At 44.8% G+C, this 19580-nt stretch overlaps 1 protein-coding gene across 2 annotated transcripts in view; it reads left to right on the forward strand.

Moving 5' to 3' along the window:
- Positions 1 to 19580, forward strand: part of CDH4 (cadherin 4) — a 756000-nt gene that overhangs the window by 419359 nt on the left and 317061 nt on the right. The window contains exon 3 of one of the 2 annotated variants that reach the window (XM_035121942.2): positions 7750 to 7973. In XM_035121942.2, the coding sequence (XP_034977833.1) occupies positions 7750 to 7973 (224 nt within the window). The remainder of the gene's footprint in view (positions 1 to 7749; positions 7974 to 19580) is intronic. The other variant, XM_060277334.1, reaches the window with a different exon arrangement.

Consider the following 19580-nt stretch of genomic DNA (forward strand, 5'->3'; position numbering starts at 1 on the left):
TATTTATTGGTGTGTTTTTTTTCTTTCTTTTTGTAAATCTACCATAAAATAAAATAAAATCAGGGTTACAGGGTTTTCTCAGGATGGCGGAGGGCATGTGTGCTGTGTCCCATTGGTGAAGTGGTGGTGGGAACTCACCCTCCTTCTGGGAAGACATGCTCTGTGACAGGGGCAAAAAAGGAGGGTCAGGTGTGTGGCAATGCCCCTCCCTCCACATGAAATAAGACACAAGACACAATGAATAAATTTAAGTGGGCGAAAAGGCCACAACTTTATTGGTTACGAATGATGAGTGGTATTGGCTTAGGCATTGGAACTTAACCGGCTATATCCGACTGTAACCCGTGTGTTACAGTCTGGGAGAAATTAACCACCAGAAAGGAGCCCGGTGATGTACATCTACTGGAACACCTCCTGTGGCCACCGTTGGGGGGTGCCATAAGGCCCTGTCCTCCGCAGGCCCAGGACAAAGCTACCGCCCCCGGAATCCCTTTAACGGAATTACTTCTCCAATTTCTGGGCAGAGGATGACGCAATCTGCCCCCCCTTCTTCTTTTATGCAAATTTCCAATTTGGGGGCCAGGGCAGGAAAGGCTGAGTTCCCGCCTCCGGCCGGCTTAAAAGATGCTAAGCCCCACCTCCCGGCCGACCCTATTGGCCGGCCGGGGTCTGACGGAGGCGGGAACTCCCTCCTCGCGAGGGGGCTGCTCTCAGCCCCCATCGCGATAGTTCATTCGGGGCAAGCCCACAACACCACCTCCGTGGAGATGCGGAAGTGGCTTTGTGAGGGAGTGAGAGTTGTCCCTATTTCCATCTGAGGTATGCAGGAGGGCATGCTGGGGAACCAATAGCCTTCCAAATGTTGTTGGAATCCAACTCTCTTTCGCTCCAGACAGCAAGGCTAATGGTTCATGGTGATGGGAGATGTAACCCAGCCACACCTTGTGGACCACAAATTCTCCAGCCCTGCATCCCTGCCTGTAAGATGCCCTTGTGGGCTTTTCTTGTCCTCCTGCCTCCTGACAAGGGAAGCCCAGTACCAACTAAGGGCCTCACCTTGTTTCTAAAAGGAGCGTTGATTTCTCTTCTGGCTTCCCCTGTCTCTAGCCAGCGTTGTTTTAAACTAATAGAAATAATTAGGAAATCAAAGAGGCCCTTTTTTCCGAGGCAGTCATTTTTGGATAACAGAGCACAGAAATCAACACGGTGGCATAAGGCTCAAGTGCAGCATATTGGAGCAGCCTGCAGCGGACCAAAGAAATGACAGACAAGTTTAATGGTAACATACCGTTTCCTGAATGTACAGGTTTAGAACGGGGTCCCAAAATGCCTATTTCACCTAGTCCATAGAAACCAATCTTTTCCTGTCTCTCCCCCCCCCTCCCCAGCATCAGAGGTGGGAGGCATTGATTGAGGGGGCGGAAATGTCAAGACTGAGATGCTTTGCACGTCGCAGGTGTACGAGATCATTTTCACATGCCAAATGGCAATAAAAAAGGTGAAAGCAAAGGCTGAGGTGGGGTGGAATTCGCTTCACGGAACAAAACAGCGAAGCACCTTTTCCCCTCCTGGGTTTTTGGAATAAACTGTAATTAAATCGAGCAAGCTGTGACAGTGAAATTGCTTAAAACCTAATCCTCCCACAGTAATTGCATAGATACCCCCACTAACAACCACCCCACAAAAGAAAACCTAGGACATTATCCATCGTTGTTTATCAGTCAAATGTGACACTTGCTCTTGGCTTGGCTTGTCATCTCCACCCCACTACAGGTGACAGTTCCAAAGGCATCTGCCTACCAAATAACTGAATGAATGTTCGTATCTACAGATACTTCAGTGTGTTCAAACAAATAAGATGTGGGAGATTATCTTCTTCAGCACAAAAAACTGGGTTCTTCTCACCCATTCTAAGAGGAGTACAATCCACTTCATTAAAGTGGACTTGCTTTACTCCACCCTCGTAAATATTTGCAAGGGTGTGTGTGTTCTGGAGGAGCCTAGGAAGAGTAGTGAGAAATATTTCGAATTACTGTTAGGTTTTTAACATCATGAGAGTGCATAGCTTTCTGCAGCCTGTGAGTGCACGCCAGGAGGGGGCTAATGGTGGCATGAAATGACAGCAATATAAAACGTTCAAAAATGCATGCTCTGAGATAAGCATCCCAACTATGCTGGCAGCAGACAAGAAAAAGAAAGACCTGGGGCTTTGTTCTCTGTCTCAACACATCACGCACACACACACACACACACCTTGAGCAAATGAAAAGGTCTCTGCTTGATGCCAGAAAATGGTGGGCTAAACACAAAAGGAGATATCCAACAGTGACCATCTGCTGATGGAAGAGAATCCATATCCAGAAGGGAATAAAAGCAATTTGCAGCAATGCCCCCTGCAGCAACCCACACTCACCCTAAATTTGCTTCGGAGGGTTCCTCAACCCTCTGGAGTAGAATTAAAGGGGTACAGGGTTGATGAAAGGGTAGCGAAAATGCAGCTGAGAAGCTCAGATCACATATATGACTGGCACACTTCTTTGGAAATTAAACCAATGTCCAGATTTTTAACATTCACTTTTCTTGCAGAAACTTACAGGTGAATTAAAACATAATATTTACATGCTTCTCCAAGCATGGGCTCACAGTCTCTTCTTTTAACTTCCAAACAACTGTATTTTCCTCTCTTTCCAGAGCTCAGCACTTTCAGCCTTCTGTATCTCAATTATATGTCTTGCAGCTCCTATGAGATATTTCCATTTTTACCTTCTCCTGCAGCTTTGCTCTCTTTCTTTCAGGCAGAGAAGAAGCACTCCAACACTCAATTCAGCTTAGCAGTGTTCACAGTGGATTAAAACACAGTCATCTTGCTTCACATAAGTCTCTCCTTCACTAGATACCTCCCATGTGACCACCGTTAGCCAATCCCATCAGAACTCTCTAGAATTCAGTTACCAACCAATAAGATTTAATCACATAGTAATGCATAGAAGCATTAACAATTTCAATTAATTAAATTCCGGTACTTAACATACAGAGCACTGCCGGGGGGGGGGGAGTAGCTAGGGTTGCCAGATTCAATAGAGGACATGTCTTCTGTGCCTTTAATTGCCCTGCTCTCTTTTGAGTCTGAAAACCTTAAAGAGAAACCAGCAGACCCTTTGTTTAATTTCCAAGCAAAGGGTCTGCTGGTTTCTCTTTAAGGTTTCCAGACTAAAAAGAGAGCAGGGCAATTAAAGGCACAGAAGTCCTGTCCTCTATTGAGTCTGGCAACCCTAGGAGTAGCTGAAAATTATCCCCCTCCCGCTTATGCTGCTGTGTTTCCTTCTAGCAGGTGAAAGTTGCCATCAGATACCATCCATACCTGGAAATAACATATAGACTCCCAAACAGAGAACCAGCCAAAAACAGCTAGACTCAACCTCTGGACCTTTATTAAGTATGGCCACCCTAGTTGAAGGTGGGGCAAATGAAATGAGGCCTTGTCCCATGGAAACTGCTTCTCCAGTGAATGCTCATGACTTTAGAAACTGTTGGCTGTTCTTGATTAGTTTAGATAGAAGGTATCACTTTTGTCTGTCAATAAAATGAGCCAGAAGAGAGTACGGTAACTTAAAAAATATATGCACTAGTCTGTGTCTAGCCTTTGTCCGGCCCACTTCATTCAATGCATCTGCAAATCAAATGCCAAAACTATCTTTTAACTGTTACTAGAGACCTAGTCTACTCGCACCAAATCACCGGTTGCAGCAAGGCTTATTTAAAAGAAAAGGGGGGGGAGGTCAAGGTAAAAACAAAACAAAAGTATAACATTAAAATATTGCAGTATCAAATATATACAAAAAAATATTCAGACTGAACCCCCAAACTATGTATAAATCATTGAAGCAAGCTGAAGCTGCATATCGTCTTGAGACTGTCCATTGGAGAGTAAATGATTTAAATACAAGTCATTCTCTTGAATGTTATCAGGCAGTTTTGCAAGTCAAAGTGAAGCTACCGGTATGAGATTGCTTTTAGAGTAAAAAATGGTGGATTAAAAAGATATTAGCCAAATGCATTTAACCTCAGTACCTTAGATGCCACCAGGGTTCAAATCCAGAGCAGCATACATTAACATAAGTATTAGGGTTTACTGACTAATATATCTTGATTGATTGACTGACATAGAAGCCCTCTTTGGGCATTGTGGCAAACATGGAGCTGAACCCACTGTTTCCACCACATCTGTTGCATCTCTGACAGCTGAATCCGACCATGGTCCATGACTGGAAGAGCCAAAGCAGGTTCTCTGACATATAAGCTCATGTTCTCCATACAATTTAGATGCTCACATGATTGGGCTTCTAAATTGCACAGTTTACATACATATTAAACCTGCTATGGGCCTTTAGCCTATGTTTATGGGGTGGCAGTGGGGCCAGACTGTTGAGCATTCTCCCCAAAACACTTAGAATCCCGTGAGGGCACTGGATGCCTGAATGTGGCTATTTTGCCACCAATATAGATATATGCAGAGAAAGAGAAGGGGGTGGCAAATGTGAAACCTCATCTTCTGCTCACTGGACTAATTGTGAACAGGGTCCTGTAGGTCTGACTCTATGTCATTTTAAGGTAAGCTTCCACTCGCCACATATCTGCCATAGAAAAGCTTTGCCTCCGCCCTGCTTTACATGAGAGGGAGTGTATCATAGCCTAGCACTAGCACTGGATGAAGACTACAGCACATAATGGTTCTAAGGATAAAATATAAAGTCTCTTTCTCCTCTAGCCTCTCCCTCTGGATCCCTCCCAGACAGACAAAGGCTGCATCGAGGAGGTGGGCTCCTCCTCTGGACCTGTCTGGCATGTTGCTCAGTGGGCAGGATCCTCCTTGAGTCAGAGGGGGAGGCGGTGGCAGGACTGGGACTGTCTGTGTGCACCCTGTGACTCTCAGCTTCTAATACTGACCCTCCTTGATCACTCGTCTCCTATTTCTATCAGCTCCTAGCTCTTCCCTCCTGCTGACTGCTCCTCAGTGTTCCACCACCAGGCTCCAGGTTCTAAGGTGTCATCTTCGGAGTCCTCCCCGGGGGGGTGGGACTCTTGGGCTGGTGTCTCCCACTGCTTCTCATCCAGCCTGTTGCTGAGACACACACCTCCCCACCATCTGCAGAGGCCTCTGTTTTTTTCAATTGACATGCCATGAAAACGCAATTGTCGTTTCTACAGCATGATCACGTTTATCAGATGGCATTTACTTAAGCTGCATTTCCTTAGTACGTATTGTGTCACCGTGTCTCGAATCTTTTTCATAAGGAAGGGCAAGAGGGTCGTCAAGCAGACTGACTGCATATGTCTGAGTTGGACAGAAGGATTCGGTTTCAGCGGTGCGTTTTAATTGTCGTCCGACCAAAAAGTAACAAATAAAATCTGTTAACGGAATGATTATGGACATTTAAGTTGCCATTAAGGCATGTGTAAGCATCCCATCGACTAGGTAGATAGCTGTAGGCTTCACAAAATGACAGACCAGACATGTGGCTAATCGCTTCTCATCATATTCAGTAGATAATGGAGGAAGGCGAGTAATCCACTCATAGCAGTGGGGATCGACTGCCTCTCAGATGTAATGAAACTTTAGAAAGGACTTTTTTTTAGAAATAGCTGCTAGCAGTTTCCCTGGGAATGGTAGTAAAGTTCAAGAGCTTTCTGGAAAGGTCAAATACACCGTTATATAATTTCCCTGATGTTTCTTTGAGAACGTCAAGCGCACTGTCAGAAATGGCCTGACATCTAGCCACTGTCCTTTTATGGGGTTTTGTTTCCCATCTGAACTCTCTCGTCCTCCTTCTCCTTTCTCCCTTCAGCTCTCTCCCCCAACCTCCTCTTTATGTGAAGTTGCTGATTAGAGATCATAAGTGGCCGCCATGACAACTTTGTCCTCACAAAAATTATGGGACTTAGCTTAGGTTGAACCTAAGAAGAACCCAGCTGGATAAGTATATATAAGAAAATTCTGCTGGATCAGGCCAGAGGCCAATCTAGTGCAACATCCTGTTCTCACAGGAGCCAGCCAGATGCCCACGATGAGCCCAAAAGCTAGAGACTGAAACATGGAAGTTAGGCTAGCTCCAGATGTGATGATTAAAAGAGGGGTCTAGCATTGAGAATGGCAGCCCAGGGCTGTGTCCTCTCCCTTCCCTCTTCACATAAGAACATAAGAATAGCATGTTGGATCCAGGCCAATGGCCCATCTAAGTCCAGCATCCCGTTCTCACAGCAGCCAACCAGATCCCTGTGGGAAACCAGGGAGCAGAACTTGAGCACAAGAGCCCTCTCCCTTCCTGCGGTTTCCAGCAACTGGTGTGTGGACTTCAACTGTGGTGGTACAGCACAGCCATCATGGCTAGTAGCCATTGACAGCCTCCATGGATTTGTCTTATCCTCTTCTATAGCCATCCAAATTGGTGGCCATCACTGCTCCCGGTGGGTGAGAGTTCCAGAGTTTAACTCTGGGCAGTGTGAAGAAGTGCCTTCTATTATCTGTCCTGACACTTCCAATATCCAGCTTCATTGGTGGCCCATCAGTTTGGGTGTTATGAGGAAGGTCTCTCTAGGCCAGCATCCGGTTTCTCACAGTGGCCAGCCAGATGCCTATGGGAAGTGTGCAAGCAGGATCTGGGTGCAACAGCGCCTCTTCCCACTTGTGATTCCCAGCAGCTGGTACTCAGTGTTATGTATTCAGTGGTCTGTGTTTGCCTGAGCTTGAGTCTGGACTCAGGATTCTGAGCCCCTGTGTTCTGATTCGATACCTGATATCCACTCACAAAACATTTCAGGATTTGGGCCTCTGCCATTGGACCTTAAACTCTGGGTCATGATTCGTAGCTTGGAAGTTTAGACAGCCAATCACGTTGGGAGTGGGAGTGGCCCAGGCCTTCAGAAATGCATATAAGCAGTTGCTTTGCCCCTGTTGTCCAGTTCTGTTAGTTTAATAAAGGTTCTTGCTGTTATCACTGTGTCTTGCCTCGTGGGAACCCACCTACACTTCACTCAGAGTCATATCACTATCTTTTTCGTGAACTGAAGTGTCCCAAACACAGACCTCCCAAGTGCCCCGAAAAAATGGAACATCACGTTTTTTCACGTGAAATCTCAGCAGCCATTTTGGGTGCTGCGGTGTTCTAGCCCCCCCCCCAAAAAAAATTGTGTTGGGGGGCTAGAGCTCTGTGCAGGTCATGTGACATGAACGGAAGCACGTCCCGCAAGACACGTGTCCCTGTTTTGGATCCGAAAATGTTGGACAGAGTGCAAACAATGTAGCTTATCCTCGTTGGTGCTCTTCCTCCTGATCATTTTCGTTTACCCTTCTAGGTGGTACATAAGCCACCTGAGAGAGCCACCAATTGGCTCAAGGTAACCTCTTAGGTGTTCTGGCTGAGAAGGGATTTGAACCTGGGTTTCCCAGTCTAATGCTCTAACTTTATACCATACTACCCTGACCTGTGTTATAGCCTTCTCTGCCAATGAAAGCACACCCCAACTGCATTTACTCTCAAGTGTGCCCCCCACCCCTTTTTAACTTTCCCTCTATTCACCTCTTATTGTTCTCTCCTCTGTCATCATATTTAGAATGCAAGGTCCTCACAGCAGGAATGTATCTTGATTTTGTTGCTGTGGCTTACATTACCCTGATAAGCGCTGTGCATATCGAGGGCATAATAACAGTTTCAATAACCACCATCCTCTCTTTTGTCTCCTTTCCCCCAGTGAAATTTAGCGGCTGCTCTGAGAGCAAAGGAATCCAGTACGAAACCGACAACTTGGACTTCAAGGTGAGGACAGATGGAACTATCTACGCCACTCAACAGGTGCAAATCCCCTCGGAGCAGACAATATTTATGGTGACGGCATGGGACCACCAGGCCTTAGAAAGCTGGGAAACTATGGTCAGGTTACTGGTGGGAGAAAAATCACAACACAAGGGACACAAGGTAAAAATAACAATGATGGCAATTCAGAGAAGGGGAGGGGGAGAATAGCCAATAAATTTGTTGGCTTTACGATGCCACAAGACTCTTTTTGTGGCACATTGTTTCAAGCTTTTGTGGGGGCAGCGGGTGGGGTGGGGGGCTTATTTTGGGAATTTCACCACAGCCATCTTAATCTGGCTTTGGTGCAAGGTGTTAGTGTCTTGGCCTATAGTCCAGAAAAGCTTGGGGCACTGTGCTCAAAGGACCTTGTACATCATTATAGGCCTCCGCAATCTCTAATGGTCAATTAAAATGTGCAGAAACAGTGCATGCTAATATCTTGGCTGGAATGTGGGAATCGTATATTTGAAAGGTCCCCATGTTAACAAGCAATATAGACTCTTCTCCCTGATGTACTAACTCTCCATGACCTGTGGGGTATTTAAAAATAAATAAATCCCAGAAGCAGGTCCTTCACCTGCAGTCTGAAATTGTACAATCCAAGACAGGCTGTATCACGTTTGAATCAACCAAGAATGTCCGTTTCCCCCAGCTAGGCTAGGGGGAAGTATCTGGGGAGGAGCAATTATGCAATGGAATCAAGGAATGGTGGAATGATTTCCTGCCACTTTTCTTCCACCAACACCCATTGCCCCTGCATTCACAGTAGACAGCAAATCAAGGGCTACGATGTTTGCTCAATTTCCCAACAGCCTTTGTGGCTCAGGCTGGGGTGAAGGAGGATGCTATTGCTATTTTTAGTCTTTGTTTAAGAACCCAGGGCCCTGGATCCATCCCAGAATGGTACCTCGTCTTGCTGTTGGCCATCCGAACATTAGAAACAAGGTGGGCAGGAGATGTGAGCAATAAATAAATAAATCAGACCAGGCAAGTTTTTCCAAACAGGCACAGCAACATGCAGTAGTGAGACCCTGGTGAATCATTTCACAGCTGTGAATTCTGTTCCCTGTGTGCAGGCTTTCAGGTTAATGTAGCTAAAGGGGGGACTTGACTTTTGAGCTAGTTCTTCCTTATTCTTAAAAGGCCACTCGATCATCCTTTAGATTGAACTTTGGTGAACTGGGGAGAATTTCTCACCCACTTCCTGCCTTCACATCCTCTTTTGTGGTGATGTATCGTCCCCTTTGGTTGAGATACAGTCTTCAGACAAATGGGTGGAAAGGGAAGCTTAATTCTCTTCTGCTCCTGGAGCTTCCGCCAAGCCCCTATTTTTGCATTGACTCTGACTCTGCCTGTCTTGCAGACATCTGAATATGTATCTGAGACTCTTCAGCAGAGAATCCCATGGCAATAAATTTTCCTTCACTGACCCCATTCTTTGGCCCTGTAGCTTCGCAGACATGCCATTTGCTATTGAAGAAGTAATCCAGACTTCCAACCTGAAGATTTATTATCTAGAGATGGAGGGCTGTCAGGTTGGAGGGACTGCTTTTGGAAAATTAGCTGCCAGCTCATCCTGACCTTTAGGGAAAGCAATGACTGGATAGACTCTGGGAAGGCATTGGGGGCAGGTGGGGGGGATTCTGTGAAGAAGGACTTAAGGGACAGGTTGTGTTTAGCCTGCAGAAGTGAAGACTTGAGGGGGGAGGGGGGAGCAGGATGGCATAATACTCTAAAATACCTGAAGAGGACAAAGACTTGTTTTCCGCTAACCCCAGAGGCCAGGTCAGATATAGCAACTTTATGTTATAGACTGTAGATTTTAGTTTAAACTGCTTAATGGTATGAGATGTTCACCAGTTACCTGGTGACTCTACCACCCTAAAGTTCTTCATTCAGAGACAGAACATCCATCTGTCAATCCTTTTCTGCAAGGTAGTTTTTGGACCAATGCCTTCAAGTTACAAGAGACTCCCACTAAACATCAGGAAGAACCTTCTGACAGTAAGAGCTGTTTGACAGTGGAGAAGACTCCCTTAGGAGGTTGTGGACTCTCCTTCATTGGAGGTTTTTAAGCAGAGGTTGGATTCCTGCATTTCAGGGGTTTGCATTACATGGCTCTCGGGGTCCCTTCCAACTCTGCAATTCTATGATTCTGTGACATAAGGTGATGGAAAAATCAAGCTTTGTCTGCAAAGGAAGATTCTTTCTTCACAGCCATGACTAGAAATCAACACCGTGACAAAAACAAAGGTGCCAAATATATATAAAAATAAACCTTTAAAGCCCTAAACAGCCTTGGTCCAGTATACCTGAAGGAGCATCTCCACCCCTGTCGTTCAGCCAAGGTCCAGCTCCAAGGGCCTTCTGATGGTTCCCCTCACTGTGAGAAGTGAGGTTTACAGGGAACCAGGCAGAGGGCCTTCTTGGTAGTGGCGCCCACCCTGTGGAACACTCCCATCAGATGCCAAGGAGATAAGTAACTATACAACCTTTAGATAAGTAACTGTTGTTGTTGTTTAGTCGTGTCCGACTCTTTGTGACCCCATGGACCATAGCACGCCAGGCACTCCTGTCTTCCACTGCCTCCCGCAGTTTGGTCAAACTCACCTTAACTTCGCTTCTGTCCGGGCAGAATGATGGGGGTGGAGATGCTCCTTCAGGTATACTGTAGTTGGACTAACCTGGGAGACAGGGGTTCAAAACTCCATTCGGCAATGAGGTTCATTGGGTGAACTTCAGCCAGTCACTGTCACTTTGCCTAACCTACTTCACAGGGTTGTTGTGAAGGGGGAACAATGTATGCCACTTTGTAGGGGAAAGTTAGGATATAAAGCAATATATACATACATGCTTACCCAAAGCTGCTTCAGGTCAGCTCAGGGCAGTGCAAGGCAAATCAGAACCTTGGATAGCTCCCAATAGGAACTGCTGGCTGAGCTTTTCAAGATGTTATCTGGATTATCGGAAGGCTTTCTTTTCCAGTGATCATGCCACCCTTGGTGAGCAGTCTGCAATTCTTGTGTGGCCAAGTAGCTAGAGGGGAGCCATCCCCTGGGTCTGAGGGTGATGGGGGAACAACGTCCTCAGAGTGGGAGAGTGAAGAAGGGATTATTTTTGTGCCTGGGTAGCTCAGTTGATTAGAGCATGGTGCTGATAATGGCAAGGTTGCAGGTTTGATCCCTGTATGAGAAAGTGGCATGCTCCTGAATTGCAGTGGGTTGGAGTAGATGAGTTTCAAGGTCCCTTCCAACTCTACGATTCTATGGGGAAATGAGTCTTTCATAGAGCAACACTGTTTTAATGCTTTTTTTGCAATTGAGCCGGAGTGCTCTATACTCTGCAAATATGAACACATTTCATTTCAGTATTACAGATCACACTGTCATCTCGAGTGAGCTACTTAAAATTTCTCCCCGGCGAAAAGAATACAAGCTGCAGTGCATTTCAACTTTAGCAAAATATTTGGTTTGAAATTTGTAGAATATGAATACAAGCTGAACTCTGGTTCAAGACAAATAGAACTCTGGCTTTTTAAAATTCACACCATTCTTTTCTTAAAAGCCTTATTAGTGTATAGTTGGAGGGTGAAAAAACAGTGGAAAACAAGACTAATGACAAGGTCACGGACTGTAGTGTATCATTGTGTGTCATAATAGTGGGAGGCTGAGCTTCTGCTTTATTTAAATCTTCCTGCTTTGCTTTTATGAACAAAAGAAGAGTTTTGTTTGCAAAGGAAATGAAAGAGGTTCATGGGATTATTTGAAGGATATCAAGCAGCACTGAAATTAAACATTATCAAGTCAAAATCCCAGTGCTTTTGAAGCACTGACCCTGACATGTCTGTTCAGGGAAATTGATCTGGTGTGTTGTTTTTCAGAAATCCAATAGAATTAAAACAAACATGCACACACTTAGCAGTCACTGTAGGATATGCACAGATTTGTTGTGTTGTTGTTTTTTGCAGTACTTAAAATATGATTTTTGTTACATGCTGGGTCTCCTCTCACATGTTTCTCTGAAGACAAGAGTAGACAATTAATTCTTCATATGGTGAATCTACAGCTAGACTGTGGGGAATTGCATGTCTTAATAGGCATGCAAATAGCACACACAAATACACACACACACATACACTTGATTAAGCAAAATGATGGGATGTAACATAAGCCTGCTGGATCAGGCCCATCTAATCCAGCATCCACAGTGGCCAGCCTGCAAGCTGGACATGAAAGCAACAGCACTCTGCCCACTTGCAACTTCCAGCAAGGAGGATAATAAAATAGCAACTCTTGGTCTTCTCATGGTTCAGCTTTTGTCTAGTGGCCTTGATCCTCCAGCTCATTAATGCTAGTCCTAATCAGAGTAAACCTGCTGAAAATTAATGAACATGTTAAACTTAGGTTCATTCATCTCAATAGGACTTCTCTGACCTACAACCTACAGCACCTTGTTTGAGATTGAGCCCACGTTTTCCCAGTGCCAGTCGATTCCAAAGCTGCATGATCATAGTGGAGAACCTGTGGCCCCCTAGATGTGATTGGACAACAACTCCCATCACCCCTTATAGGCCATACTGGCTCAGAGTAATTGAGGGGGGGCACAGGTTCTCCACAGATTCTCTATCCATGCCTTAGTGCAGGCATAGGCAAACTTGGCCCTCCAGATGTTTTGGGACTACAATTCCCATCATCCCTGACCACTGGTCCTGTTAGGGATGGTGGGAGTGGTAGTCCCAAAACATCTGGAGGGCCGAGTTTGCCTATGCCTGCCTTAGTGATGTGCTCTACAATATCAAAGTGGCAATACCCAGAAAAGTGACCTTACCAGGGGACAATATCATTGGGCAGCCTATATAAATTTTGTAAATCCAGAGATAACTGACCGTGCATGTGGTGGTTATTTGCTTTGCTTCACATTGCCTAAAGGAGATGCCGTTGTTTATTAGTTGCCAAGTAACCTTTTCCACTTACAGAGATGGACCAAAACATGTTGGTGCTTAAGGCAGAAAATCCATATGGTGGTGATGATAAATTGATGATAAGCTAAATAATTCACCATTTCTTGCTCTATAATTGGACTCTGTCGTCTTGCCCAATGATAAGCTGGGTCCCGGTCACCTACTTGAAACAAAGCATAGTGTTTTCATCCCTCTCCCCAGCAAACATTTCAGAATATGTTTAAGAAGAATGGCGGCAATATCTGTGGGGAGAAGCCTGGGCACAAGCAGCTCAGTAGGAATCCCTGTTGACATCCATCCTGGCTCCCTGTGATGGGGTTCAGATCTGAACGTTGTCTGGCATTGGAAATTCCCTACAATGCCTGATGTAGCAGCATTCCAAGACATTGTGGGGAACTTCAAATGGCAGCTGATGTAGGAGAAATCCCAGCTTCCTGAGGCACCCTCAGACTCAGAGCTGTCTGTTCAATGGCAAAGTCTATGGCATTCCATGAACTAACAATATTTTTCATGCTAAACAGACCCATAAAGTAAGCTTTCTCTCTCCCCCCTCCCCAGCTAATCCAAGCGGTGTTATGAAACTATAAGAACTTTTCAGGGTGGTTCCCCCCCCTTTTTTTCTCTTTTTGGTTGTTCACTCTTGCAAGAAACCTGATAGCAATTCAATTAGAAAATGCAAATGAGGTCGCAGATTTACCACCAGAGTGCTGAATTACCGCCTCCCCCCCCCAAAAAAAAGTGGAGCGATATTCTGGAATAACAGTAAATACTTAAGATAAAAGTTTTTTCACACTGTTCTCATCCAACTGGCTATTTTTACAGTTGAATGTGTTGATGGCGCCTGTGGGTATATTCTGCAAAAGGAAGAAATGGCGGGGGGAGAGAAAACCTTGTTTATGAAATGAATAATTTGGCCTTCTAGCTCATGTCAGCATTTATGAAAGATACACTTGAATGAAATTGCATTCCCAGGGAAAAGGGGAAGCCTTTTTATTTCTCTCTTTTTGCTGGGCATGGCTTATTAAGGGCTTTCCTTCTTGATATCTTAGGAAGCATGCATTTGCTGGCTTAATGAAAGTCAGATGATCAACACCACAACTACTAGATAGGTTGCTGAGTAGTTATTGTTTACATCTTTGTTATGCAACCACCATGTGTCCTATGCTGGGGAAAGGAACCTCCAGGTCAAGGATCAGATGTGGTCCAGCAGGGGTGCAAATTTGGCCCGTGAGACTCCACATCAGATGTGGGGCAGGTAGAAACATGGCTGATTGTGTAATCGGGAGTCTTAAAGGGTGTGTTGGCAAGGGAAGGTGGGCTTGGACTCTTCTGCAGCTGATAGAGGACTGATCCTTCAGTTCCCAACAGCTAGTTGACTGTTTAGCACTTGGCATACCTGCCAAGTTCCGGCCTGAGAAATAAGGGACTGGACCGGAAGTAGCTGACTGGAAGTAGCACTGCCGCCATTTTGGAACTGGGCGGAGCATGCTCAGAAGTGACTTTTGATGCTGCTCTGCCCTGTTCCAAAATGGCCGTCACACCAGAAGTTGCGCTGCAGCCATTTTGGAACTGGGCAAAGCAGCAACAAAAGTCGCTTCTGAGCATGCTCCCCCAGTTCCAAAATGGCCGCCACACCAGAATAAGCCGGGGGAAAACAAAAAAATCCATTTTTTCGGCTGGGGACACCCAGAAAAACGGGGGTTTCCCAGGGAATACTGGAGACTTGGCAGCTATGGCACTTGGGAACCACTGTGTGATGGATTTTGACAGGTGGGCAGGGCAGCTGATGTTATGATGATACCATACAATTGATAGGTAGGTTGTCCCATCCACCTATCAAAGTTGTCTCATGTAGGTACACTTTTGCCCATGAAGCCAAAAATCCCTCTTGAAAGTCAATAATGAGTGAGACAACCTCACCAGGTCAAAGAGGGCACTATATGCTAGTATTAACACCATTAATTGGGCCTAGTTGCTCACTGGTAACCAGCGCAGTGCTTTCAGGTCTCATGTCATATGGTTCCATCATGCTGCCCCACTTACCAACCTAGTAGCCACATTCTGCACTGGCTGGAGCCTCCAGCCTATCCTCAAGGGCAGCCCCATTTACAGCACAGTACGGTGGTGCTGTGGGTTAAACCACACAGCCTAGGGCTTGCCGATCAGAAGGTTGGTGGTTCGAATCCCCGTGACTGAGTGAGCTCCTGTTGCTCGGTCCCTGCTCCTGCCAACCTAGCAGTTTGAAAGCATGTCAAAGTGCAAGTAGATAAATAAGTACCGCTCCAGCGGGAAGGTAAATGGCGTTTCCGTGCGCTGCTCTGGTTTGCCAGAAGTGGCTTAGTCATTCTGGCCACATGACCTAGAAGCTGTACACCAGCTCCCTCAGCCAATAAAGCAAGATGAGCCCCGCAACCCCAGAGTCGTCGGCGACTGGACCTAATGGTCAGGGGTCCCTTTACCTTTACTTTTACAGTACAGTGGAACCTCGGTTTATGAACACCTCGGTTTATGAATTTTCGGTTTACGAACGCCGCGGACCCATCTGGAACGGATTAATTCATTTTCCATTACTTTCAATGGAAAAGTTCGCTTCAGTTTATGAACGCTTCAGTTTATGAACAGACTTCCGGAACCAATTACACCTATGCTTCAGTTTATGAACGCTTCAGTTTAAGTACTCCGTGGACCCGTCTGGAATGGATTAATCCACTTTCCATTACTTTCAATGGGAAAGTTCACTTCAGTTTATGAACGCTTCAGTTTAAGTACTCCGTGGACTGTCTGGAACGGATTAATCCACTTTCCATTACTTTCAATGGGAAAGTTCGCTTCAGTTTATGAACGCTTCAGTTTAAGTACTCCGTGGACTGTCTGGAACGGATTAATCCACTTTCCATTATTTTCAATGGGAAAGCTCGCTTCAGTTTATGAACGCTTCAGTTTATGAACAGACTTCCGGAACCAATTGTGTTCATAAACCGAGGTACCACTGTAATCCAGATGAGCATAAACAACTGAGACCAGGCTAAGACAGATATATGCATCCATCTTGTTATATGTGAGGTACTTTCTGCCACATCACCCAGGCAAGCCATACTCATAAATAGATCTGTTAGCACACAAATATGTTCACTTTGACAGAGCTCTCATTTGCTCAAGGTATAAGGTATTGAAGAGATAATATGCTAATCTTGTCAAGGTCCTGAAATGTATTAAAATCTCACCCCAAGGTGAAATTTGTTTGCTGCCTGTCTTTCATAAAACCGAGCCACCCATGCACTAATAAATCACTTCTCTCGAACAAAAGAAAACAAACACAGAGACCCAGGTATGCCTGCTCGCGATGCAAGTTTCTTACCCTGCCTGATCGCAGCCCTTTGACCTCCAATTTCCCTGTTTCTTACTGCCGCCTGCCAATGTCACGTTATGCACTTGAAAAAGTTGATGTAAACAAAAGCTCCATAAAGAACACCAACACACAACAAACACAATCATTGCTGTGATGATTCCTCATGGTTAAAATATATGAGATTCTATATAAGCAAGTTCCCAGGAGTTTTAAGAGTTTTAAGAGTAACCTTGAGAAGAGATTTATAGCAGGCATCCCCAAACTTCGGCCCTCCGGATGTTTTGGACTACAATTCCCATCTTCCTTGACCACTGGTCCTGTTAGCTAGGGATCATGGGAGTTGTAGGCCAAAACATCTGGAGGGCCGCAGTTTGGGGGTGCCTGATTTATAGGAAGGAACACAACTTGAAACATTCTGGGGTGGTGGTGTTGCTTTTAAAGCACTGGGCTGTAAAAGAGTTCTGTTGAATCAGGCCAGTGGCCCATCTCGAGCAGCATCCTGTTCTCACAAAGACCAACCAGAAACCCTTAGGAAACCTGCAAGAAGGACCCAAGCACAAGAGCATTCTCACCTCCTGTGGTTTCCATCAACTGGTATTCGGAGGCATGACTGCCTCCAACCACAGAGGCAGAGTATAGCCATCATGCCTAGTAGCCTTTGGGATCCTTATCCTCTCTGAATTTTTCATTTCTCAAGTTGGCTGCCATCACTGCCTCCTGTGGGAGCAAGTTCCATAGTTTATATCAATGGTAGAGCAGTAGCCTTGCATGCAGATGCTCCCATGTTCAATCCCCACCATCCCCAGGTAGGACCAGGAGAGATTCCCTACCTGAAACCCTGGAGTCAGTTTACACAATAGTCATAGCTGCCAAGTTATCCCTTTTTTTAAGGGATTTTCCCTTATGCTGAATAGGCTTCCTCGCGAGAAAAGGGAAAACTTGGCAGCTATGACAATAGTGAGCTAGATGAACCATTGGTCTGACTTAATATAAGGCAACTTCCTCTGTTCCCGTCAGTCACATTTTCCTTCTTTTGTTGACTGGAGAGCGTAGAACCAATGTCCGTAGATGCTATTTTTGGTTTGCATATACAACCACTTTAGTTGTGCTAGGAATAGACCCTATTGAAATTAAGGAATATGACTAATTTAGGTCAATTAATTTGAAAGGGTCTTGATCTTACTTGTTTGCAGCTCTTTGATTGTGCAGAACTTCTTCATCCTGCTCAAGGTGTGGTGCAACAGCCAAAAGAGTTGCTCCATAAAGAGGTCTTTCATCGCTTCTGGAACATATTGAGGGCCTTTTCTGGCAGATGCTTGCTTAGCAGCACTGCTGTGACACTGCTTTGGTAATGTTGGGTCAGTTGGGAGAAGCTGACAATGGGTGCCTCCAGACTGTCAATATTTTGCAGGAGGAATTCAAGCGCATACCAAAGCATTAGGTTTGCACAATGAAAGGGAAAGCTCTCTGCCACCTGAGCACCAAGGAGAAAAACAACAACACTTTTTGTGGTTTGGAAAATGGAAATGCTTTGAAAAATGTGGGATGGATGAATGATATAGGGAAGACTAATAATAATAATAATAATAATAATAATAATAATAATAATAATAATAAATTTATTTATACCCTGCCCATCTGGCTGGGTTTCCCCAGCCACTCTGGGTGGCTTCCAACAGAAGTATTAAAATACAATAATTTATTAAACATTAAAAGTTTCCCTAAACAGGGCTGCCTTCAGATGTCCTCTAAAAGTCCAAATGAATGTTCAAATAAACATCCAAATGAATGTTCTTTGTCATAAACAAATCAGAACAAATGCTTAAGAACCACTGGACATAGTCCACGTTTGTGTCAGATATTTAAAGCAGGATTTTACCATTTTAGCAGTCATGGCTTCTCCCAAAGAATTATTGGAACTGTATTTTATCACTGGTGCTGAGAGTTATTAGGAGACTCCTGTTTGGCTTACGGAGTGAAAATTGCTAGTTGAATTGAATGTTAAACCACTCTGAGAATTGTAGCTCTGGGAGACAAACAGGGGTTGCAAACTACAGTTTTCAATATTATTTGAAGGAAGCCATGACTGTTAAACTGGGGTAATAGTTCTTTGAATGTATGTTGTGAGTGTGGGCATACTCTAACCGCAATACATATGCAATTAAATCAGGATGAATGCTCAATAAGGTCATTTGGTGGCTCTCCATTAGGTTATTTCTCATGGCAATAGCAACTCTTCCAGGGTGTAAGACACTGGCATAAAAGAACAAACTCTATATCCCAGGCTCATCCCATCTGACATGAAGTTTCTGACAAACCCAAATGACATTGGAAATATGCTTCCGCTTATGCTACTGAGATCCTCCCCCCAAATAACTTTCAGGCAATTGTATAAACATTGCTTTCCATTTTGCACACTTTCTCTAGGTGTGCTTGGAGCGGATGCTATTATTGCTTGCTGCCCCCTTCACCAGTTGCATTCCTGTTTCAGGTTAACTGACATGGGAGAAATCTACTTTTCAGATGAAGCTTTGCAATTAGATGGTAAATATGAAGGTCTCTAAATTTCATCTTGGGAGACGTTTGACAATGTGTTTCATGACCGCCAACACAGTGAGTGACAGCGTTAGGAACAAAAAAACAAAACAAAAAAGGTGAAATTCTAGATGTGTGTGTGTGTATGTGTTTTAAATGTAAGAAATACTTTTGACCTTAGGAAACTTTTAAAACACGATTCAGACTGTCTCCTTTTTGGACATTGTCTTGACGGCTCATATCATTCACTTCATGCCCTGCTAACAGCAATCTAAGCTAAGAGCAATTGTAAAGTCCCCAGATATTACCAGGACATTCAACTATGGCAAATGGCCCAAAGAGAAAAGGCTATGTTTTAAACATGTTTTGTTATTTTAATCATGATTCTTTATTGTTCATTTCACTTGCATAACAGTACACACCACTTGTCATGGCCGCAGACCAGGAATCCTTGGAGGAGATGCCTCCTCTTTCTGGTCTGTCCTGTATGCAGCAGCAGATACCAGAGACCACAGCTCTTCCCTTTAATCCCAAGGAGACACCTCTTCCCCCAGACTCTGATAGCAGAGGTCCACAGGCTCCTTTGAGGATCAGGGGAGCCTTGAGGCAGTATCTCCCCGGACTGAAAACTCAGGGCCTAGTGGAAGCAAATGGCTGCAGAAGAAGACACCAGCCCTTTAAATGCCCTGATGCAGAATTCAGGAAATGGACCCTGAATTTCATGAATCCCAAGCCCAGGGTGTAGAAATCTGGCAACTTGCATGTTCCTCCTCAGCTCTAAGATCACTTGGTTCTGAAATGTGTATCTAGAACCCTCTCCAAGGTGCTGAACTTGCCTTGCCATCTGCTTGGAACCCTTGGGATTTATGACCACCTCTTGCTT

The sequence above is a fragment of the Zootoca vivipara genome, chromosome 7 (assembly GCF_963506605.1).
Source record: "Zootoca vivipara chromosome 7, rZooViv1.1, whole genome shotgun sequence".
Lineage (NCBI taxonomy): Eukaryota > Metazoa > Chordata > Lepidosauria > Squamata > Lacertidae > Zootoca > Zootoca vivipara.